Source organism: Salmo trutta, chromosome 4 (genome assembly GCF_901001165.1).
Source record: "Salmo trutta chromosome 4, fSalTru1.1, whole genome shotgun sequence".
Classification (NCBI taxonomy): Eukaryota; Metazoa; Chordata; class Actinopteri; order Salmoniformes; family Salmonidae; genus Salmo; species Salmo trutta.
In genome coordinates, this window is record NC_042960.1 from 11,844,584 (window position 1) to 11,868,844 (window position 24,261).

At 44.2% G+C, this 24,261-nt stretch overlaps 1 protein-coding gene across 1 annotated transcript; it reads right to left on the minus strand.

The window, feature by feature from the left end:
* Positions 1-11,538: 11,538 nt before the first annotated feature.
* On the minus strand, positions 11,539-18,175 carry LOC115191345 (oocyte zinc finger protein XlCOF8.4-like). The gene is made up of 2 exons (XM_029749223.1): positions 17,659-18,175; positions 11,539-12,942 (listed from the first exon to the last, which is right to left on the minus strand). The coding sequence occupies exons 1-2, from the start codon at positions 17,759-17,761 to the stop codon at positions 12,011-12,013; spliced, it is 1,035 nt and encodes a 344-aa protein (XP_029605083.1). The 5' UTR covers positions 17,762-18,175; the 3' UTR covers positions 11,539-12,010.
* Between the last annotated feature and the right edge of the window lie 6,086 nt (positions 18,176-24,261).

Consider the following 24,261-nt stretch of genomic DNA (forward strand, 5'->3'; position numbering starts at 1 on the left):
TACATAGAACACTACTCCCTCAGGTACGTACACACAGATAATAAACACACTTTCAACATGGAGTGTTTACCCATCCCCACTACATTTGAGTACTATACTGTTACAGAGTGACTTCATTCTTGTTAAACCCATCATGGTGGACATAAATAGGATGTTGTGGGTAAATATGAATCAGCTGTGATAAGTCAAAAGTCATCAGACAAACCTGACTATTTATGTGTACAGTAGGTGTTTGTTAATGTGTGGATATGTGTAGGTATATTTAGTAAGTATATAATGGTTATAAAGCGCTGTTTGGTGTATGCAGAATAGGGTGAGATCAGATAATGTATACTAAAGAGTCTCAATTAAAGTCTTAGAATGAAAAGTCCCATTTTGTGTTTATTAAACATAATCAAGTGTTAAATACACCGCATGAAAACCCCACACGTCTCAACAAAAAATCTGCATGAACTTGTTAAACTGCATTAATAGGCATGAATTCTGAAAATATATATAGGCATTTGTGAACATCATATAGCCTACACAGTACAAACACAATATTTAACATACTTTTTAGGTTTATATACAAATTCTAAATGCAACATTCTACCCAAGAATATTCAACACTAAAATCTGTTATTCCAAATGCATATGTGAATCTGTATAGCATTCTGTGACATCTGTTGATGTAAAAAGGGCTTTATAAATATATTTGATTGATTGATTGATTTTGCTGACAACAATGAAAATTCATATTTTTCTTTAAAGGGGAATTGCTAAATGTATGTAGATCAAAACATTTAATGTTTTATTTTTTTGTGAAATGCTTACTTACAGGCCCTTCCCAACATTGCAGAGAATCATAAGTAACAAGATAGTCTAAACTAAGTGTTTTGATAACATTCAAATGTAGTATCAGGTCCATGTAGAATAAACAACCCTTTACATAAATCAAATAACATTTTATTTGTCACATGACGAATACAACATGTGTAGACTTTACTGTGAAATGCTTACTTATGAGCCCGTTCCCAACAATGCAGAATAAAAATATAGAACATTTTGAAAAAAGGGAATGATAACAAAATAAAAAACAACAACAACGAGACTATATACAAGGAGTCCCGGTACTGAGTCAATGTGCAGGGATATGAGGTAGTTGAGGTAATATGTACATGTAGGTAGGGGTAAAAGTGATTAGGCTAGATGGATAGATAATAAACAGAGTAGCAGCAGCAGCATATGTGAAGAGTGTGAAAGTGTGTTTTGTGTGTTGGAGTGTCAGTGTAGTATGTGCCAGTGTAGTGTGTCAGAGTCCAGTGAGTGTACATAGAGCTGGTGCAAGAGAGTCAGTGACTCAGTGCAAATAAAAAGGTGTCAATGCAAATAGTCAGGGTATGATAAGATAAACAAAGTGCTCGATCCTCGTATATAATCCAATGAACAGAAATAGGACAGCACTCCGGTAAATAAACTTAACGCCACATAGGGGAGGAGATGGGACTAAATTACTTCTCCAAAGAGAGACATATTGGATAGTCCACTTGGGCACTCTTGCCCCAGCAAGACTTAATGAAGAATTATTTTTTGTTGTATGTTTTTGTAGTAGTTTATAAATAGGCCAAACATTTAGGTAATGACATCATTACTGCGGCAATACAAATTGTCAGGGTAGCCATTTGACTAACTGTTCAGCAGGGCTTTCCTCTGACGTTTCCTCTGAGGTCCTGGATGGCTGGGAGCTCGACCCCGGTGATGTACTATGCCGTATGCACTACCCTCTGTAGCACCTTATGGTTGGATGCCAAGCAGTTGCTTGGGCGGTATGTAAATCAGAGTGGCTCAATGGTGTCTGGGATGATGATGGGAGCCATGACCAGCCTTTTAAAGCATTAGGATGTGATCTTCATGGTTATAATTAGGAATGGATGTGAATAGCGTGTTTTGGGCCATCTCTGCCCAGGGGATGAACGCCGCCCACTCCCCCGGTCGGTCCTGGCAATAAGACCGCAGAAACCTACCCAGATCCTGATTTACTCTCTCCACCTGCCCGTTACTCTCGGGGTGAAAACCTAAGGTAAAGCTGACCGAGACCCCCAGATGTTCCACGAACGCCCTCCAGACCCTTGACGTGAACTGGGGACCTCGATCAGACACGATATCCTCAGGCACCCCGTAGTGCCGGAAGACATGTGTAAACAGGGCCTCCGCAGTCTGTAGGGCTGTAGGGAGACCGGGCAAAGGAAGGAGACGGCAGGACTTAGAGAACCGATCCACAACGACCAGGATCGTGGTGTTACCCTGTGAGGGAGGAAGATCCGTGAGAAAATCCACCGATAGGTGCGACCACGGCCGTTGTGGAACGGGTAAGGGCTGTAACTTCCGTCTGGGCAGGTGCCTAGGGGCCTTGCACTGGGCGCACACCGAGCAGGAGGAAACATAAACCCTCACGTCCTTGGCCAAGGTGGACCTCCAGTACTTCCCACTAAGACAGCGCACCGTCCGACTGATGCCAGGATGACCAGAGGAGGGTGACATGTGAGCCCAATAGATCAAACGGTCGCGGACAGCAGACGGAACGTACAGACGCCCAGATGGACACTGGGGGGAAGTGGGCTCTGTACGTAACACCCGCTCGATGTCCGCATCCAGCTCACACACCACCGGTGCCACCAGGCAAGAGGCCGGAAGTATGGGAGTGTGATCCATGGACCGCTCCTCTGTGTCATACATCCGGGACAGTGCGTCTGCCTTAGCGTTCTGGGAACCTGGTCTGTAGGACAGGGTGAAAACAAAATGGGTAAAGAACATGGCCCACCTTGCCTGGCGAGGGTTCAGTCTCCTCGCCGCCCGGATGTACTCCAGATTGAGGTGGTCAGTCCAGAGGGTGTTTAGCCCCCTCAAGCCAATGTCTCCATGCCTTCAGAGCCTTGACAACAGCCAACAGCTCCCGGTCCCCCACATCATAGTTTCGCTCCACCAGGCTGAGCTTCTTCGAAAAGAAAGCACAGGGGCAGAGCTTTGGTGGCGTACCTGAGCGCTGAGAGAGCACGGCTCCTATCTCAGCCTCAGACGCGTCCACCTCCACTATGAACGCCAAAGAGGGATCCGAATGAGCCAGCACGGGAGCCGAGGTAAACAGAGCCTTCAGGTGACCAAAAGCCCTGTCCGCCTCAGCCGGCCACTGCAGTAGCACCGGTCCCCCCTTCAGCCGTGAGGTAATGGGAGCCGCTACCTGACCAAAACCCTGGATAAACCTCTGGTAGTAGTTGGCAAACCCTAGAAACCGCTGCACTTCCTTTACCGTGGTGGGAGTCGGCCAATTACGCACGGCTGAAATGCGGTCACTCACTAAATAATTAACATGTAATTGGGGAATTGAAACCAGGTGTGTAAAACAAAGACAAAACAAATGGAAAATGAAAAGTGGATCGGCGATGGCTAGAAGGCCAGTGACGTCGAACGCCGAACGCCGCCCGAACAAGGAGAGGGACCGACTTTGGCAGAAGTCGTGACAATAGCAGTTGAACTGTTGTGGTTTTACAAGGCAACAATATGCACAACTTGTGAACAGTTGTTAAAGCGTTATAAATATGCTATGTAAATAGGATATATACACAAATGAATAACCATAGCATTAGACTATTATAACAACTATACACAGGGCTATAAACATAGCATAATAACATTAACCTAAATAATAAACACCAAAGAGAGAAACCAAAACAAATATTTCTGGCACTCTCTCCAGCCTGGTGAAGCTGTCATCTGAATCTGCCGGGTTAAAGATCTGATCTGCCTGGCGCCACAGAGCCGTGAATTACAGTGCACAACAGCAACAGTAAGTGGCTACATTGAGAAGCGCCACGGTAGTATGCTTATATGACACTCTACCAGTACAAGCAATAACAGTACACTTGTGCATAAGCCCCTGTGCAACCAATGCAGTAGCAGGCACTTACACTGATCAAAAACATAAAAGCAACATGTAAAGTGTTGGTTCCATGTTTCATGAGCTGAAATAAGATCCCAGAAATCTTCCATATGCACAAAAAGTTAATTTCTCTCAAATGTTGTGCACACATTTGTTTACATCCCTGTTAGTGAGCGTTTCTCCTTTGCCAAGATAATCCATCCACCTGACAGGTGTGGCATATAAAGAAGCTTAAACAGCATGATCATTACACAGGTGTACCTTGTACTGGGGACAACAAAAGGCCACTCTAAAATCTGCATTTATTTTCACACAACACAATGCCACAGATGTCTCAAGTTTTGAGGGAGCATGCAATTGGCATGCTGACTGCAGGAATGTCCACCAGAGCTGTTGCCAGAGAATTTAATGTTAATTTCTCTACTATAAGACACCTCCAACGTCGATTTAGAGAATTTGGCAGTACGTCCAATCGGCCTCACAACCGCAGACCTCGTGTAACCACGCCAGCCCGGGACCTCCACATCCGACTTCTTCACCTGCGGGATCGTCTGGGACTAAAAACACGGACAACTGATGAAACTGTGGGTTTACACAACCAAATAATTTTTTCAGAAACTGTCTCTGGGAAGCTCATCTGTGTGCTCTTCGTCCTCACCAGGTTCTTGACCTGACAGCAGTTCGGCGTCGTAACAGACTTCAGTGGGTAAATGGTCACTGGCACGCTGGAGAAGTGTGCTCTTCACGGATTAACCCCGGTTTCAACTGTACCGGGCAGATGACAGACCGCATGTATGGCGTCGTGTGGGCGAGCGGATTGCTGATGTCAACGTTATGGACAGACTGCCCCGTGTTGGCAGTGGAGTTATGGTATGGGCAGGCAGTAACTACAGACAACGAACACAATTGCATTTTATCTATGGCAATTTGAATGCACAGAGATACCGTGATGAGATCCTGAGGCCCATTGTCTTGCCATTCATCCGCAGCCATCACCTCAAGGATCTGTACACAATTCCTGGAAGCTGAAAATGTCCCAATTCTTCCATGGCCTGTATACTTACCAGACGTCACCCATTGAGCATGTTTGGGCTGCTGTGGACTGATGTGATCCAGTTCCCATCAATATCCAGCAACTTCGCACAGCCATTGAAGAGGTGTGGGACAGCATTCCACAGGCCACAATCAACAGCCTAATCAGCTCTATGTGAAGGAGATGTCACGCTGCATGAGGCAAATGGTGGTCAAACAGGATACTGACTAATTTCCTGATCCACGCACCTACCGTTTTTTGTAAGTTATCTGTCATGTGAAATCCATAGATTAGGGCCTAATGAATGTATTTAAATTGACTGATTTCCTTATATGAACTGTAACTCAGTAAAATCTTTGAAATTGTTGCATGTTGCATTTATATTTTTGTTCAGTGTGTCTATAGACAATATGCATCGCAGTATTGGCAACACACGTACACTACAGACTAGTTTGGTAGTATAGTAGAAAATATGTCTGCAAGCTTATCAAAATAACAAAGTAATTAGTGGTAATTACTCATTATTACACAGCATGTCAAACCCCCAAATAAGAACCCAGGCAACTTACATTTCGATGCACGCACAACATTCAGGTATTTGTGTTAATGTCCACAATAAAAAGTCCTAAAAAAAATGTGTCTTTTCTCCCTTTGGACAACGATAACACTCTTTTGGATACTGGAACATCTTCAATGTGAACTAGGTCAGTATCAGGCAATACGAAGGACCATGAAAAAACGGTTAGCTGGAGCTCATCTAAGCGGTCGGCTGTGAATGTCCTCACCCGCTAGTACTTAATGCTGATTAAGTTCTGACTCACTACAGGCTGTCTGGCAAGAACAAGGCAGATGTTTTATTGGCTCTTAGTCACCACCACACAAGCACAGACTAAAAGTGATCGTCTTGTTTACAATTAGGAATGGACATTCACAGCTCCATTACTGCAGTAATTAAATAATAAGGTTTGATTGTTTTGAAGAAATCTTAAAGTCTCTCCTTTTGATTACAATTTCACCACAAGGGGTATGTGGTTAATTACCGTCTTACCCTAAGACACTTCACAACTATAATATGTCAGCTAAGGAATGGTTCCCAGATATCCCCTGTGTACATCTCAAGCCACACTGCTACGATGTCTTCCCATTGTGGACACATATCTGATAAGGCTAGTCAGGAAGGGGAAGCTTTCGTAACATAGTTTGCACTTGAAGGGCCTCTCCTTGGTGTGAACGGTCTGGTGGCTTTTTACATAGTTCGCCACAGTGAAGCGTTTCCCACACGTGGGGCAGGCGTATAGCTAATTGCCGTCTGTCCTAATACTCGGCCTCCCATGTTGTAACCCAATGACACCAGAGGTAGAAGCAGGAGCCACCACCCTCAGGTGGTTAGTCTTTGACCTCCCTCCTTGACCTCTAGCCATTGTTTGGGTGTTGTTGGGATTGTGTGCTGCGTTATAGGCTTGGTTCCTCTTGTGGTGAACGCCCATCCAAACCCTGTCTGTATTCATGGGTAACCATGAGGTAGCTGAGGAAGGCTAAACCAAGGTCCGGGTCCAGGCCTTCTATGAAGCCATTCACCAGGCATTAGAAGACAGACTTCCTGATAGACTAGTCTCCCAACACTCTCCGTGAAGGCTGAAGCCCAGGGTGACCTGCTCTGTTCATCATGGATACTGTGGTGTGTGTATATCATAGGAACATACAGTGCCTTGCAAAAGTATTCATCCCCCTTAGCGTTTTTACTATTTTGTTGCATTTTATTTGGATTTCATGTAATGGACATACACAAAATAGTCCAAATTGGTGAAGTGAAATGGGAAAAATAACTTGTTTCAACAAATTTGAAAAAATAAATAAAATGGAATAGTGGTGGGTACATATGTATTCACCCTCTTTGCTATGAAGTCCCTAAATAAGATCTGGTGCAACCAATTACCTTCAGAAGTCACTTAATTAGTTAAATAAAGTCCACATGTGTGCAATCTAAGTGTCACATGATCTGTCACATGATCTCAGTAAATATACACCTGTTTTGAAAGGCCCCAGAATCTGCAACACCACTAAGCAAGGGGCACCACCAAGTATGCGGCACAATGAAGACCAAGGAGCTCTCCAAACAGGTCAGGGACAAAGTTGTGGAGAAGTGCAGATCAGAGTTGGGTTATAAAAAAAATATCTGAAACTTTGAACATCCCACGAAGCACCATTAAGTCCATTATTAAAATATTTAAAGAATATGGCACCACAACAAACCTGCCAAGAGAGGGCCGCCCACCAAAATTCACAGACCAGGCAAGAAGGGCATTAATCAGAGGCAACAAAGAGACCAAAGATAACCCTGAAGGAGCTGCAAAGCTCCACAGCGGAGATTGGAGTATCTGTCCATAGGACCACTTTAAGCCATACACTCCACAAAGCTGGGCTTTACGGAAGAGTGGACAGAAAAAAGCCATTGCTTAAAGAAGAAAATAAGCAAAACACGTTTGTTGTTCACCAAAAGGCATGTGGGAGACTCCCCAAACATATGGAAGAAGGTACTCTGGTCAGATGAGACTAAAATTGAGCTTTTTGGCCATCAAGGAAAATGCTATGTTTGGCGCAAACCCAACACCTCTCATCACCCCGAGAACACCATCCCCACAGTGAAGCATGGTGGTGGCAGCATCATGCTGTGGGGATGTTGTTCATCGGCAGGGACGGGGAAACTGGTCAGAATTGAAGGAATGATGGATGGCACTAAATACATGGAAATTCTTGAAGAAAACCTGTTTCAGTCTTCCAGAGATTTGAGACTGGGACGGAGGTTCACCTTCCAGCAGGACAATGACCCTAAGCATACTGCTAAAGTAATACTCGAGTGGTTTAAGGGAAAACAGTTAAATGTCTTGGAATGGCCTAGTCAAAGCCCAGACCTCCATCCAATTGAGAATCTGTAGTATGACTTAAAGATTGCTGTACACCAGCGGAACTCACCCAACTTGGAGCTGAAGCAGTTTTGCCTTGAAGAATGGGATAAAATCCCAGTGGCTAGATGTGCCAAGCTTATAGAGACATACCCCAAGTGACTTGCAGCTGTAATTGCTGCAAAAGGTGGCTCTATAAAGTATTGACTTTGGGGGGGTAAATAGTTATGCACGCTGAAGTTCTGTTTTTTTGTCTTATTTGTTTCACAATAAAAAAATATATATTTTGCATCTTCAAAGTGGTAGGCATGTTGTGTAAATCAAATGATACAAACCCCCCAAAAACTATTTTAATTCCAGGTTGTAAGGCAACAACATAGGAAAAATGCCAAGGGGGGTGAATACTTTCGCAAGCCACTGTATATAGGCTAAACACCAGTCATGTTTGACAAATATAATGTAGGATCATTATTAATATCTAAAAGCTCAATTCTCATTTTGACTTGTTTTAAGGACATTACATCAAAGTTGGATCAGCCTGTAGTGTGGTTTTCGACTTTAATTTTGAGTGTGACTCCAAATCCAGACCTCCATGGGTTGATAAATTGGATTTCCATTGATTATTTTTGTGTGATTTTGTTGTCAGCACATTCAACTATGTAAAGAAAAAAGTATTTAATAAGATTATTTCTTTCATTCAGATCTAGGATGTGTTGTTTAAGTGTTCCCTTTATTTTTTTGAGCAGTGTACATTAGTTTCTTTAGGAATGTAGTGAAGTAAAAGTAGTCAAAAATATAAATAGTAAAGTACAGATACCCCCCAAAACTACTTAAGTAGTACTTTAAAGTATTTTTACTTAAGTACTTTACACCACTGTTTATTAGTCTACAGATGAAATAAATTATGATGAACTTCACAGAGTGGGGAATGTGCAAGGTGATGAGCTTGATGCTCCTTTCCAATAAGTATTGAGGGTCTTATTCTGGTGAGCAATTCTGGTGTCTGTAACCATTTAGAGATAGCCTGTTTAAAACAAAGTTTATTCGAATTTTTCATAATCTTTTAGGTCTTATCAATAGCCTAGTGAATTTAAACGTTCTTATTAACAACATTTGGCATGTTCATGGCTCAGACATAATGATTGCATTTCAGTGCGAATGCTATGTTTAACATTATAAACTGGGTGGTTCGTGTCCTGAATGCTGATTGGCTGACAGCCGTGGTATATCAGACCGTATACCACGTGTATGACAAAACACATTTTTACTGCTCTAATTCCATTGGTAAACAGTTTATAATAGCAATAAGGCACCTCGGAGGTTTGTGATATATGGCCAATATACCACGGCTAAGGGCTGTGTCCAGGCACTCTGTGTTGCGTCGTGCATTAGAACAGCCCTTGAAGCCATGCAATTACTCCGAAAATTGTAGACTGCAAACATGTTAAACATATTTTGCAAATATGGAATAGGCCTACATTGAATTATTTTGTTTCTGTAGGCTAATTAGCAAACTAGGCTATAACAGACTAACATTCGAATTGGAGTTGATGAGAATGCAATACATAAAAGACCATAAATACACAACTTGAAGCAACCACATATTTAGCCATGGAGCACGTTCTGATTGGCCAGTGAGGGGTCAAGGGTCGTCACTACTTACCACAGACCCAAAGTCATAAACCCTTCCTATTTCTACAATTTGTCTTCTTAAAATCAGATTTTAAACCTAACTCTAACCTTAACCACACTGCTAACCTTTTGCCTAACCTTAAAGCTGCAATATGTAACTTTTTTGTGCTACCTCCTCAAATTCACATACAAATGTGAGTTATAGATATGTCATTCACATTGAAAGCAAGTCTAAGAAGCTGTAAATCTGTTCTATGTGCTCTGTTTCTATGGTTCCCATTCTTCAGTTGTGTGTCTTGCTTTTGGTTTCATACAACAGCTCCCAACAGCTGAAAATACAATATTTTGGGTTTATTAAAATATATTTCACAGCGGTTTGGATGGTACAATGATTCTCTACACTGCTTGTTTTGGCACATTAACTGAAATTAGGCAAACTATTAGAATTTTTGCCACCAGGAAATGGTGGAGCGATTTCTGCATATTGCACCTTTAAATTAAGACCAAAAAGCAAATTTATGCTAAAATTTACCATTATGTTTGTTAAAATAGAGCCCTAAATCTCCTATGATCAGTATCTTTCAAGCTAAGAGCATACTTGTTTATAAAGAACAGTGTGTTAGCAAGAATAGAGTAGAAAATATTATAATGACTTTATTCCATCTACATCACCTCAGTAAGGTAAATATTTAACTGTCTTGTTCTAGCCCATGTTGACTTTCTCTCTAAAAACAGGTATTTGTTTATGCCTGTTTCAAATAAGTTAACGACGGGTTAATAAGGGGTATGTGGTTAATTACCCTCTTACCCAAGACACTTCACATGATAACTATAATATGTCACCAAAGAATGGTTCCCAGATATCCCCTGTGTACATCTCAAGCCACACTAAGATTTATCCCCGTTGTGGACACTCCTATGTCTGATAAGACGACTCCGGAAGAAGCCCTTGTAACATAGTTTGCACTTGAAGGACCTCTCCTTGGTGTGAACGGTCTGGTGCTTATTCACAGTTCGCCTCAGTAAAGTGCTTCCCAAACGTGGGGTAGGCGTACGGCTTGTCGGCGTCCGTCCTAATGCTCAACCTCCCACGTTGTGACCTAATGACACTAGAGGAGGGAGAAGCAGGAGCCACCACCCTCAGGTAGCTGGTCTTTGAGCTCCCTCCTCTAGACATTGTTTTGGGTGTTGTTAGAATTTTGTGCTGTGATGTAGGCTAGGTAACTTTCGTGTTGAACGCCCATCCTGACCCTGTCTGTATTGGTGGGGTAACACTGAGGTAGCTAGACCCATGCCCAGGCTTTCTAAGAACCCAATCACCAGGCATTAGATGAGACCCTGAAGGAGAAGACAGACTTGCTGATAGGCTACCACCAGGGGTGTCTCCCACCGCTCTCTGTGAATGCTGAAGCCCAGGGTGACCTGCTCTGTTCATCAATGATACTGTGGTGTTTGTATCATAGGAACAGGAGGGTTTATCTCTATCAGCCCCAGGCCCTGCTTAATCCCTGCTCTGAGACTGTGAAGAGAAGGGTCTGGGCTGCAGACTGGATCCCTGACTGGAGCCTCTGTCTCTCTGATGACCACCAGGACTGAGGTTGTTCAGTCCACCTGTCCACTGGTTGTGTTCTGTGTGGTGGTGGAGTCTCTGTCCCTCGTGGTTCGTTCCTGGTTTCTACTCTGGAAGAAACAGCGACGGCTCCTGATCTGGGGCCATGGTTTGTGACAAGCTGCTTCAGAGGTCCAGTCTCTGCTACCAGCAACACTGGATATCAGCAGGTCCCCATGGACTGCAGAAAAGTAAACACAAATTGAACAGAAGATAATTTAAAGATTTATATAAGAAACTTTACTGTAACACAAACATAATATTATAAAATGTTAACCACAGTCAAGCCCATCTCTAACACTGATTCAAGTACCTAACAATATGGAGCCAATGTAGTTTATAAAAAAATGTCCATATGTGAATTAAGTATCATGTTTTGTTTTGACTGAGATAAGGGAAACTCAGGGCCTGCAATGACACAAAAATAACCAAGTAAGTCAGCACAGTCAATTTTGTATTATTTAATTTCAATCAAATAGTCCTACACTCATGTGAAATACAGTACTTTTATTGCACAAAATGATACGTGACAAGTAGAATAACTTCTCACTATGGTAACACTTGACCTTTTCTGTAAATCTGGTACCCTCACTTTGATAAAATTACATTTTAGAATACTTTGGAAAAGGATCAAACATTACACTGCACACAAACAGGACAAGGTTGCCACTTTACATCAGTGAAGCATTTTTACAGACACCATCACACCAACCATCAACATACTCTGTCTCATCATACTCATTCTTTCCTCAGTTCACCTCATCCAGTTCCCTACTACATCCAAATCCAACAGAATGAACTACAAACTATCTAGTACTAAATCATCAAATCAATCATTATATTGGCCACATACACGTTTAGCAGATGTTATTGCGGGTGTAGCAAAATGGTTGTATTACATTACATGTCACTATACTCTATACATGGGTCGTGTGCATTTTCTGAAGGTGTATCCTGACGTATCTCCTCTCTGAGTACCTCTTCCCGCAGTGCGTACAGGCGAACGGCCTTTCTCCCGTGTGGACCTTCAGGTGCACTTTCATATTGTGCTGGTGGGAGAACCTCTTCTCACACTGTGGACAGCTGTAGGATTTCTCCCCTGTGTGGACCCTCTGGTGCCTCTTCAGGGGGGTCGATCGGGAGAAACGGGCCCGGCACAGGTGGCAGCCGAACGGTTTCTCCCCCGTGTGTATCCTCTGGTGGATCTCCACCTGTTTGGGGAAACTGAAAGCTTTCCCACAAAACGAACACGGGAAGCGCTTCTCTTTACTGATTCCGTCTCTACTACTGTCATTTGTCAATGGGCTTGTGTAGCCATTTAGTGTTGAAGCATTGTCTGAGGTCTGGTTTAACATTAGGAGGGTGTGAGGAGGATGAAGGCAAGGCAGTGTCTGTGTTGTGGCAGGGTCCATGTTCCAGTTGATAGATCCTATAGAAGGCAGGCTGAAGGCAGCACCTGTTAGGGGGTTAACCTGAGGAGTCATCAGTCTCTCTGAATCACAACTATAGGAGCAGGATAGAGCATCGCTAGCCAAGTCTGTGGCTGTTCTAATACAGACACCTCCCCGTCCCCGCAGACCAAATCTACGCCTCGCCCTGGTCTCAGCCAGTCTGTTGTCATGGAGACTAAGTTCAGTTGTGGTTTTGTGTTTGGCTGTCTGTTTCTGGTTGTCGTTAACAGTGTTGATCCCAGGCCCAGAGTTGAGGACACTGTCCCATCCACAGACATCTACTATGTCACCTCTGGTCCTGGCCTGCTCAGTGACGTTCTCCCCTGGGCCCTTAACTGCATCGGTCTGGGAATCCAAAATGGCCGTCCAGTCTCTTCTGTTAGCCTCCAGCCAACCACCTGCAGGAAGAGGTAAAAAAAACGATTTTACAAATATGGCAGAGAAAACAAAGTTGTGACTATAACTACTGTTCCCTGTAGGAGTGAAACTGGATTGATTCCTTCCATTTAATACCGCTCTTCATCGAGCACAGGAACTGGTGGTGCGGGGCCAAACAGGTGTTGTACCTAATTTCTCTCCTTCGGGGAACAGTATTATAGTCATAACATTACGTTCCCTTTCAGTCAGTCCACTTCAGTATAACATACTATGGGGAAATATAATCACGCCCCAAGCAGAACCATACGGATACTAAATTAAACATCTCATGGCAGACCACCCAGACCTGGGTATTGCGCACACAGCGCGCTGCCTGGTTACTTCCCTTCCCAGCCGTAAGCACACTGTGGGCTACACTGGGAGCTGTGACATCCAAGCAATAAAATATCACGTGCGTGGTGATGCCCAACTCGCCACAGCACAAATATCTCCTCTAGTCAACCTTTTAAACAACGCCCAAGACGCTGCCAGACCCCTTGTGAAGTGGGAGCTGCCACAGCTAGGTAACCCTTGTCGCTATATGCCAGGGAGATAGCCTCCACAACCCAGTGGGAGAGAGACTGCTTAGAGAGCGCCTTGCCGCGAGCTGGATTAGCAACACATACAAAAAGCTGGTCACATAACCGGATATCCCAGGTCAGTTCAAAGTATGTGCGTAAAGCACACACCGGACATGTAACCTCTTTTGCTCTTCAGAAGCAAAACGAGGAGGCAAAAAGGGAAATAGCTCTAAAGCTAAAGGACATGACTTTCGGGGCGAAGGCCACATTGTCACCTTAGTCTCCCAGGGTGAACTGAGTCCAGGAAGAGTGTACGGATAACGTGTGCAAGTACAACAAGTTTAACTAAGGCCAAAGCCATGAGCAGAGACCTTCTGTAGGCGAGGATCTTCAGATCCACTGACTCCAGAGGCTCAGAGGGCAGCACATAGTGCCTCTAAAACCAGAGCCAAGTCCCATGTGGGAGCAATAGGTTTAGAGACCGGTCTGAGACGTTGTACACCTTTCAGGAACCGCACAATCAGGGGGTGGGCCCCTGGTGAGGCTCCGTCAATTCCCAAATGATACGCTGAGATAGCGGCCATGTACACTTAAATGTTGAGAATGCCCGCCCCTGCTCGAAAAGCTCATGCAGGAACATAAGGATGTCCCTCCAAGAGCACTGATAAGGAACAAGTCCTTTATCTTGGCCCCATAGCTCAAACGCTTACCACTTACACGCATACAGCCCTGTCGTGGAGGGCGCCTTTGCAGACTGAATGGTAGCAATAACATTTGACGGTAAACCTCTAGCCATCAGATTGGCCCTCTCAGGGGCCAGGCCCATTGGAACTGAATATCCGGCCTCACGTGCCAAACCTGCCTGTGCGCCTGAGACAATAATTCCCTGCGCAACGGGAGTTGCCACAGGTCCCCACCTAAAAGGTGAATGATGTCTGCAAAACCAAGGCTGCCTGGGCCAACAGGGAGCCACAAGAATCAGTGGTAAGTCCTCCCGGCGCACCCTCTCCAACGTGTGCTGAACCAGAACCACTGGTGGAAATGCGTAAAGGAGGGTGAGGCCTCTGGTGCACCAGAGCGATCGCTTCCAACTGGGCACTCTGGTCCCTCAATGAGAAGTAAGTAAGTAAGTTACAGGTAATTGATATGCCGGGCTCTATGACACCGTCATCAACCCCTGGGGGGGAGAAGTATTTTGTGACCACCTTGTGGGACAACACCTGGCCCATGAGAACCCCTTGCGACAGTAGCTGGGGATCCCTCCACTGGGCCAGTGCCCGAAGGCATGTCGGGGACACCGGAATTGACCGGTTTAGGTGACGAGATGCATCAAAGCGCGTTACTCGGACCCAGCACTGGAACAGCTGCATCAATAATAATCCAGAGGGAATGACCACCATCATAGAAGCCATCATCCCCAGTAGGCAGATGAAACTTGCGAAAATGTACTGTGCACCCAAACCAAAATTGGGCCAGACAGAGCTGGAACCCGAACACCCTCTCCGGGGATAGAAAAGCACAATTTAAGGATGAGTCTAACTAGCCTCGATGTGGGTAACACTGCTTGTTCCTTTGACTGCTATCAGCCATCGTCCAGATAGGCCAACACACTCAGCCCCTGATGGGTACCAGAGCTGCCTCCACCACCTGTGAAAAGACGAGGCGAGAAGGACAAGCCGAACGGGAGTACCAAAAACTTGTAGGCTATAGCCTCGAAATGGTACCTCGGGAACTTTGTGACGTACAGACAGTAACAGCCTGGAGCAGGAAGGATATTTCCTCCCTTAATACTGGCACTGAGGCCTGGAGAACAGTTGACGTGATGACGCCGCAAAACGCGGGGGTGATTCGTACAAAGAATTGTAGCCTGTAGTCACTGTTCGCATGACCCAGGGTGACAGTGCACATGTGCGCCATTGGTTGGAGTTGGCAGCGAGTCTCCTGTAAAGTGCCATCTGAGGGGGCATGACGCCCCCAGTAGTGGCCTGGGAAAAATGTTTCCACCACTCTCAACAAACTTGTGTCTGACTGTGGAGGAACATGTTTTATTGAACTCACATGTGGAATACACAACACTCTTGAAACTCAAAAACAATGGGGTTGAAGCAATGTGTTTAGGTGGAAACATTTGCCTGAGGTATCCTTCCCCCGCGCCTTGGCAGGACCATGTCACCCCTGGCAGGCAGACTGACGTTGCATCTGGCAATCAAGCCAGTCTGACCTTGTGCTGGGCCGGGCCCCCAGGACAGCCCGCTTAGCAGGCCCAGCATCCCCAAAGGACTTCAGAGGGAGAAAAGCGCACTGCTCCTCTTCCTTCTGGCCTTGAACCAGGCGTGCATGGCCTTCAGGGCCGAACCGGACAACCCCGGAGGACATTTGTCTGTCCCTCTCTATCTGAAAACGTCAAAGACAACAGTGTGCCACCACAGCAGCGCCCCTGCTCTTTCCGAGTACCAGAACAGTGCACCGGGACGTGCACAGAATGAAGTCAGCCGTAACAAATCTCATCCAGGAGCTCTGCATGGGGCTCTCCTGCGGCCAAAGAAGTGCCCAGTCCGGCAGCAACTCTGTCTGGTAGATCTGCAGTACAGCTACAAACGACAGAGATCAGCCACCCCCTCTGCACGATACATCTTATCCAGCTGAGCAGCTGAAAAACAACAGTGCTTGTTAGGGAGTGTAGGATCTGTATTAGCCACACCCTTGTTATCCAACAGGCTAGGTAGCCAGGTAGCTTGCTATAAACTGGAGGCGTGTGCACCAGCCCCGTCCAATCCATCCCCTCCAGATCCATGAAGGGGGCATACCATGCAGCATCAGCTTAGCTGAATGCGGGTTGGACCAGGTTGTCGTAAATTCTTCGAAATCCATAAACGGGGATAGGTGGTACTTGACTGTGGCAACCACAGGGGGCAGGTACTTCCCACCGAACCTTGATGACTTCTGCCACGGGTGTGAACATGGCCACTTCAACTCCAAATGTATAGCCACCCTGCAGCACAATTCTATGAACAATGTGTTGGATACCAGGGTTTCCCCCGCTACACACGTAGCGTTAGGGGGTGGCTGTCCCGGAACTAAGTCCTCTTCCGAGAATCTCCTGGAGCATCCAGAACACCAAGTAATCATCCGAACCTGTGCCCTGTATGTCATCATGGGAGACAAACCAGCCAGCTCACTACTTCCTAGCTGGGAGGCTAGTTCCACCAAAGCCCCAAGTCTCTCTCTGCTTCCTGCACCTCAGTCCCAGGCGAGGTACCGGCATCCGGGAAAGGAAAGTTGCCATCGGTAACTCCAAGCTTCCTCAAGAGTGCGACACGTCTTACCAAGGAGTTTGCACCCAGTATGTGGCAATGCGCACATGGACTGGTTCGAGCGAGGGCCACCTGAGCATGCTCCAAGCAGAGACAAAATACACATAAATCGTGAGTATCTTTCAGAGAAATAGTATAACTGCATGACTGGGGGAATGTACACATCGTCGTCTCGGTCGCTTTCTTAACCGCTTTACTCATTTTCTTCTAGCAAATTGAAGCATAACTAATTGTTTGTGATTAGGAAACTTATGAGAACAAATACAAACTAAAGCACACAACGTCCAGAGGGTGAGCACGCTCTACCACTATGGGACAGTTTATTTGGCGCAACGTAAGTCTTGTTTTCCAATTGTTTGTTTTAGTAGTGTGAATCATTCCTGTTCACACCGAGGTGAAGAGCAGAATAATTGAAGGAAGGAATCTGTGCCTCATGCTTATCACCTGTGGAAGGCAGGGCTTCCAGCGAGACACTGTCAGGCGTGATTGTAGATCTTCAACCGAAGACGCGAGAATGCGACTCCCCATAGTATGTTGAACCGAAGTTGATGAAGGGAAACTCATACATTTTTTGAGTCAATTACCTGGTCAAGTTCATACATTATAATATGTGTTTTTCTATATAAGCATAAGTTATATTGGTTTCATTGTATAAATGAAGAATAATAACCAGGTGCATCACTTTTCTATTATTGTATGTAGGCTATATGTATTACTATTCACATTGAAGATCTATTACTATATGTAGGCTATATGTATTACTATTCACATTGAAGATCTATTATTGTATGTAGGCTATATGTATTACTATTCACATTGAAGATCTATTACTGTATGTAGGTTATATGTATTTCTCCCTTACCTTGCTCCCCCATCTTTAGTCCACTCAGCAGATCAATGCTCACAGGTCCATCTTCTATTGTCTCCTCTTTGACCAGCAGCAGATCAGGTTTCCCATCCTCCATGTCTACTGCCTGTAAGAGATACAGAGTGAGAGGATGTTGGATCAAGAAATCTGATATGAGCCCCCTGCTATGAGCATCTTCTCATTGGGCAATGAAGGATTGCTATGAGTACTATGCAAAATTGTTAGTTGATTTAATTACATGACACTCATTAAAATGGTTTGATAATTCAAAGGCATAGTCCCAGACTTAAGACAAAATAAATCAAGATCTGGGGCGTCTATCAATTCATATTATGCTGTATCGTTTATTTCGTTGTGTCGCAAATCGCACTCTTTACGGCAATATTTTTTATCAATTGGACGTCGCTTTGCCATGCGGAAGGAAATTTGCTTTATTTATAAATCAGATTTATTTATATAGCCCTTCGTACATCAGCTGATATCTCAAAGTGCTGTACAGAAACCCAGCCTAAAACCCCAAACAGCAAGCAATGCATGTGAAAGAAGCACGGTGGCTAGGAAAAACTGCCTAGGAAAAACTCCCTAGAAAGGCCAAAAATCTAGGAAGAAACCTAGAGAGGAACCAGGCTATGAGGGGTGGCCAGTCCTCTTCTGGCTGTGCCGGGTGGATATTATAACAGAACATGGTCAAGATGTTAAAATGTTCATAAATGACCAGCATGGTCAAATAATAATAATCATAGTAGTTGTCGAGGGTGCAACAAGCACGTCCGGTGAACAGGTCAGGGTTCCATAGCCGCAGGCAGAACAGTTGAAACTGGAGCAGCAGCACGGCCAGGTGGACTGGGGACAGCAAGGAGTCATCATGCCAGGTAGTCCTGAGGCATGGTCCTAGGGCTCAGGTCCTTCGAGAGAAAGAAAGAAAGAGAGAAAGAGAGAATTAGAGAGAGCATATTTAAATTCACACAGGACACCGGATAAGACAAGAGAAATACTCCAGATGTAACAAACTGACCCTAGCCCCCGACACATAAACTACTGCAGCATAAATACTGGAGGCTGAGACAGGAGGGATCAGAAGACACTGTGGCCCCATCTGATGATACCCCCGGACAGGGCCAAACAGGCAGGATATAACCCCACCCACTTTGCCAAAGCACAGCCCCCACACCACTAGAGGGATGTCTCCAACCACCAACTTACCGTCCTAAGACAAGGCCGAGTATAGCCCACAAAGATCTCTGCCAAGGCACAACCCAAGGGGGGGGGGGGCGCCAACCCAGACAGGAAGACCACGTCAGTGACTCAACCCACTCAAGTGACGCACCCCTCCCATGGACGGCATGGAAGAACACCAGTAAGCCAGTGACTCAGCCCCTGTAATAGGGTTAGAGGCAGAGAATCCCAGTGGATAGAGGGGAACCGGCAAGGCAGAGACAGCAAGGGCGGTTCGTTGCTCCAGCCTTTCCGTTCACCTTCACACTCCTGGGCCAGACTATACTTAATCATAGGACCTACTGAAGAGATAAGTCTTCAGTAAAGACTTAAAGGTTGAGACTGAGTCTGCGTCTCTCACATGGGTAGGCAGACCATTCCATAAAAATGGAGCTCTATAGGAGAAAGCCCAACCTTCAGCCGTTTGCTTGGAAATTCTAGGGACAATTAGGAGGCCTGCGTCTTGTGACCGTAGCGTACGTGTAGGTATGTACGGCAGGACCAAATCGGAAAGATAGGTAGGAGCAAGCCCATGTAATGCTTTGTAGGATAGCAGTAAAACCTTGAAATCAGCCCTTGCCTTAACAGGAAGCCAGTGTAGGGAGGCTAGCACTGGAGTAATATGATCAAAATAGCAGCCGTATTTAGCACTAACTGAAGTTTGTTTAGTGCTTTATCCGGGTAGCCGGAAAGTAGAGCATTGCAGTAGTCCAGCCTAGAAGTAACAAAAGCATGGATTAATTTTTCTGCATCATTTTTGGACAGAAAGTTTCTGATTTTTGCAATGTTACGTAGATGGAAAAAAGCTATCCTTGAAACAGTCTTGATATGTTCTTCAAAAGAGAGATCAGGGTCCAGAGTAACGCCGAGGTCCTTCACAGTTTTATTTGAGACGACTGTACAACCATCCAGATTCATTGTCAGATTCAACAGAAGATCTCTTTGTTTCTTGGGACCTAGAACAAGCATCTCTGTTTTGTCCGAGTTTAAAAGTAGAAAGTTTGCAGCCATCCACTTCTTTATGTCTGAAACACAGGCTTCTAGCGAGGGCAGTTTTGGGGCTTCACCATGTTTCAGCTGTGTGTCGTCCGCATAGCAGTGAAATTTAACATTATGTTTTCGAATGACATCCCCAAGAGGTAAAATATATAGTGAAAACAATAGTGGTCCTAAAACGGAACCTTGAGGAACACCAAAATGTACAATTGATTTGTCAGAGGACAAACCATTCACAGAGACAAACTGATATCTTTCCGACAGATAAGATCTAAACCAGGCCAGAACTTGTCCATGTAGACCAATTTGGGTCTCCAATCTCTCCAAAAGAATGTGGTGGTCGATGGTATCAAAAGCAGCACTAAGATCTAGGAGCACGAGGACAGATGCAGAGCCTCGGTCTGACGTCATTAAAAGGTCATTTACCACCTTCACAAGTGCAGTCTCAGTGCTATGATGGGGTCTAAAACCAGACTGAAGCGTTTCGTATACATTGTTTGTCTTCAGGAAGGCAGTGAGTTGCTGCGCAACAGCTTTTTCTAAAATCTTTGAGAGGAATGGAAGATTCGATATAGGCCGATAGTTTTTTATAATTTCTGGGTCAAGATTCGGCTTTTTCAAGAGAGGCTTTATTACTGCCACTTTTAGTGAGCTTGGTACACATCCGGTGGATAGAGAGCCGTTTATTATGTTCAACATAGGAGGGCCAAGCACAGGAAGCAGCTCTTTCAGTAGTTTAGTTGGAATAGGGTCCAGTATGCAGCTTGAGGGTTTAGAGGCCATGATTCTTTTCATCATTGTGTCAAGAGATATAGTACTAAAACACTTTAGTATCTCCCTTGATCCTAGGTCCTGGCAGAGTTGTGCAGACTCAGGACAATGGAGCTTTGGAGGAATACGCAGATTTAAAGAGGAGTCCGTAATTTGCTTTCTAATGATCATGATCTTTTCCTCAAAGAAGTTCATAAATGTATTACTGCTGAAGTGAAAGCCATCCTCCATTTGCGAATGCTGCTTTTTAGTTAGCTTTGCGACAGTATCAAAAATAAATTTTGGATTGTTCTTATTTTCCTCAATTAAGTTAACACATTCAACATGGAGTGTTTACCCATCCCCACTACATTTGAGTCCTGTACTGTAGTTACAGAGTGACTTCATAGTTGTTAAACCCATCATGGTGGACATGTATATGATGTGGGTAAATATAAGTCAGCTATGATAAGTAAAAATTCATCAGACAAACCTGACTAAACTATTTTGAAGTGTACAGTAGGTGTTTCAGACTCCTTGCAAATGTATTAAAAATAAAAAAATAAAATCACATTTACATAAGTATTCAGACCGTTTACTCAGTACTTTGTTGAAGCACCTTTGGCAGTGATTGCAGCCTCAAGTGTTTTTGGGTATGACACTACAAACTTGGCACACCTGTATTTGGGGAGTTTCTACCATTCTTTTCAGCAGATCCTCTCAAGCTCTGTCAGGTTGGATGGGGAGCGTTGCTGCACCGCTATTTTCAGGTCTCTCCAGAGATGTTTGATTGGGTTCAAGTCCGGGCCCTGGCTGGGCCAATCAAGAACATTCAGAGACTTGTGCTGAAGCCACTCCTGCGTTGTCTTGGCTGTGTGCTTAGGGTCGTTGTCCTGTTGGAAGGTGAACCTTCGCTCCAGTCTGAGGTCCTGAGCACTCTGGAGCAGGTTTTCATCAAGGATCTTTCTGTACTTTGCTCCATTCATCTTTCCCTCAATCCTGACTAGACAACCAGTCCATGCCGCTGAAAAACATCCCCACAGCATGATGCTGCCACCACCATACTTCACCGTAGGGATGGTGACAGGTTTCTTCCAGATGTGACACTTGGCATTCAGGCCAAAGAGTTTAAATCTTGGTTTAATCTGACCAGAGAATCTGGTTTCTCATGATCTGAGAGTCCTTTAGGTGCCTTTTGGCAAACTCCAAGCGGGCTGTCATGTGCCTTTTACTGAGGAGTGGCTTCTGTCTGTCCACTCTACCATAAAGGCCTGAATGGTGGAGGGCTACAGAGATGGTTGTCCTTCTGGAAAGTTCTCTCGTCTCCACAGAGGAACTCTGGAACTCAGTCAGAGTGACCATCGGGTTCTTGTTCACGTCCCTGACCAAGACCCTTCTCCCCTTATTGCTCAGTTTGGTCGGACGGCCATCCCTAGGAAAAGTCTTGGTGGTTCCCAACTTCTTCCATTTAAGAATGATGGAGGCCACTGTGGGGACCTGCAATGCTGCAGACATTTTTTGCCTCATCACAATCCTGTCTCGGAGCTCTACGGACAATTCATTTGACCTCATGGCTTGATTTTACTCTGACATGCAAGGTCATCTGTGGGATCTTATATAGACAGGTGTGTGCCTTTCCAAATCTTGTCCAATCAATTGAAATTACAACAGGTGGACTCCAATCAAGTTGTAGAAACATCAAGGATGATCAAATGGAAACAGGATGCAACTGAGCTCAATTTCAAGTCTCATAGCAAAAGGGTCTGAATACTTATGTAAATGAGGTATTCATATTTTTCTATTTTTAATAAGTTGGCAAAAATTTCTAAAAACCTGTGTTCGCTTTGTCATCACGGGCTATTGTGTGTTGATTGATGAGGATTTTTATTTAATCAATTTTAGAATAAAGCTGTAAATAACAAAATGTGGAAAAAAGTCAAGGGGTCTGAATACTTTCCGAATGCACTGTATATTGTGAACACCTCCACAGGACCCTGAACACTTCTACCCCCAAGCAATAAGACTGATATTACCACGTACCCCTGCACATTGACTCGGTACTTGTACCCCATGTATATAGCAAAGTTATCGCTACTCATTGTGAATTTATTCCTCATGTTATTATCTTTTATTTGTACATTTTTCTCTCTGCATGGGAAGGGCCCGTAAGTAAGCATTTCACTGTTAGTCACAAAGCACATTTTATGTGACATAACATTTGATTTGTAGGTATATTTAGTAGGCCTTAAATGTAATGGTTAAAAAGCGCTGTTGGGTGTATGCAGAATAGGGTGAGATCAGATGTAATGTATAGTAAAAGAGCAGTAGTGTAAAGTACTTAAGTAAAAATACTTGAAAGTACTGCTTAAGTAGTTTTTTGGGTTATCTGTACTATTTATATTTTTGACTACTTTTACTCCACTACATTCCTAAAGAAAATAAATGTACTTTTTACTCCATACATTTTCTCTTGACACCCAAAAGAACTCGTTACATTTTGAATGCTTAGCAGGACAGGAAAATTGCCTAATTCACACACTTAACAAGAGAACATCCCTGGTGGACTCACTAAACTCATGCTTTGTTTGTAAATTACTTTTGATACTTAAAGTATATTTAAAACCAAATACTTTTAGACTTTTACTCAAGTAGTATTTTAGTGTCTGACTTTCACTTTATTAATTTTCTATTAAGGTAGCTTTACTTTTACTACGGTATGACCTTTGGGTACTTTTTCCACCACTGCTAAAGAGAGCCTCATTCAAAGTCTTAGAAGTCCCATTTTGTTTTTATTAAAAATAAGCATTTTAAATACACCATATGAACATTGCAATGTGTTGGTCCCATGTTTCATGAGCTGAAATAAAAGATCCCAGATATTGTCCATATGCACAAAAAGCTTATTTGTCAAAAATGTTGTGCACAAATTGTTTACATCCCTGTCAGTGAGCATTTCTCCTTTGCCAAGATAATCCATCCACCTGACAGGTGAGGCATATCAAGAATCTGATTAAAAATAATGATCATTACAAAGGTGCACCTTGTGCTGGGGACAATTAAAGGCCACTCTAAAATGTGCAGTTTTGTCACACCGCCACAGATGTCAAAATCTTTGAGGGGGAGTGCGATTGGCATGCTGACTGCAGGAATGTAAACCAGAGCTGTTGCCAGATAATTGAATGTTCATTTCTCTACCATATGCCGCATCCAACGTTGTTTTAGAGAATTTAGCAGTACGTCCAACCGGCCTCACAACCGAAAACCACGTGTAAACATTGCCAGCCCAGGACCTACACATCTGGCTTCTTCACATGCGGGATAGTCTGAGAACTGCCACCTGGAAAGCTGATGAAACTGATGAGTGTTTCTGTCTGTAATAAAGCCCTTTTGTGGGGAAAAACTAATTCTGATTACCTGGGCCTGGCTCCCCAGTGGGTGGGCCTATGCCCTCTCAGGCCCATCCATGGCTGCACCCCTGCCCAGTCATGTGAAATCCATATTTCCTTATATGACCTGTGACTCAGTAAAATCTTTGAAATTGTTGCCTTTATATTTTTGTTCAGTGTAAGTAGTTGAATGGAAGCAAAGAAATAGACATTTGTGAACATCATATAACCTACACAGTACAAACAATAT

What these genes read in the sequence shown, in the direction of transcription:
- LOC115191345 (XM_029749223.1), bottom strand. Translation starts at nt 17,761, where the DNA reads ATGGAGGATGGGAAACCTGATCTGCTGCTGGTCAAAGAGGAGACAATA. An exon ending in ACTAAAGATGGGGGAGCAAG is followed by an intron (nt 12,943 to 17,658) that starts GTAAGGGAGAAA and finishes CTCTTCCTGCAG; the next exon opens with GTGGTTGGCTGGAGGCTAAC.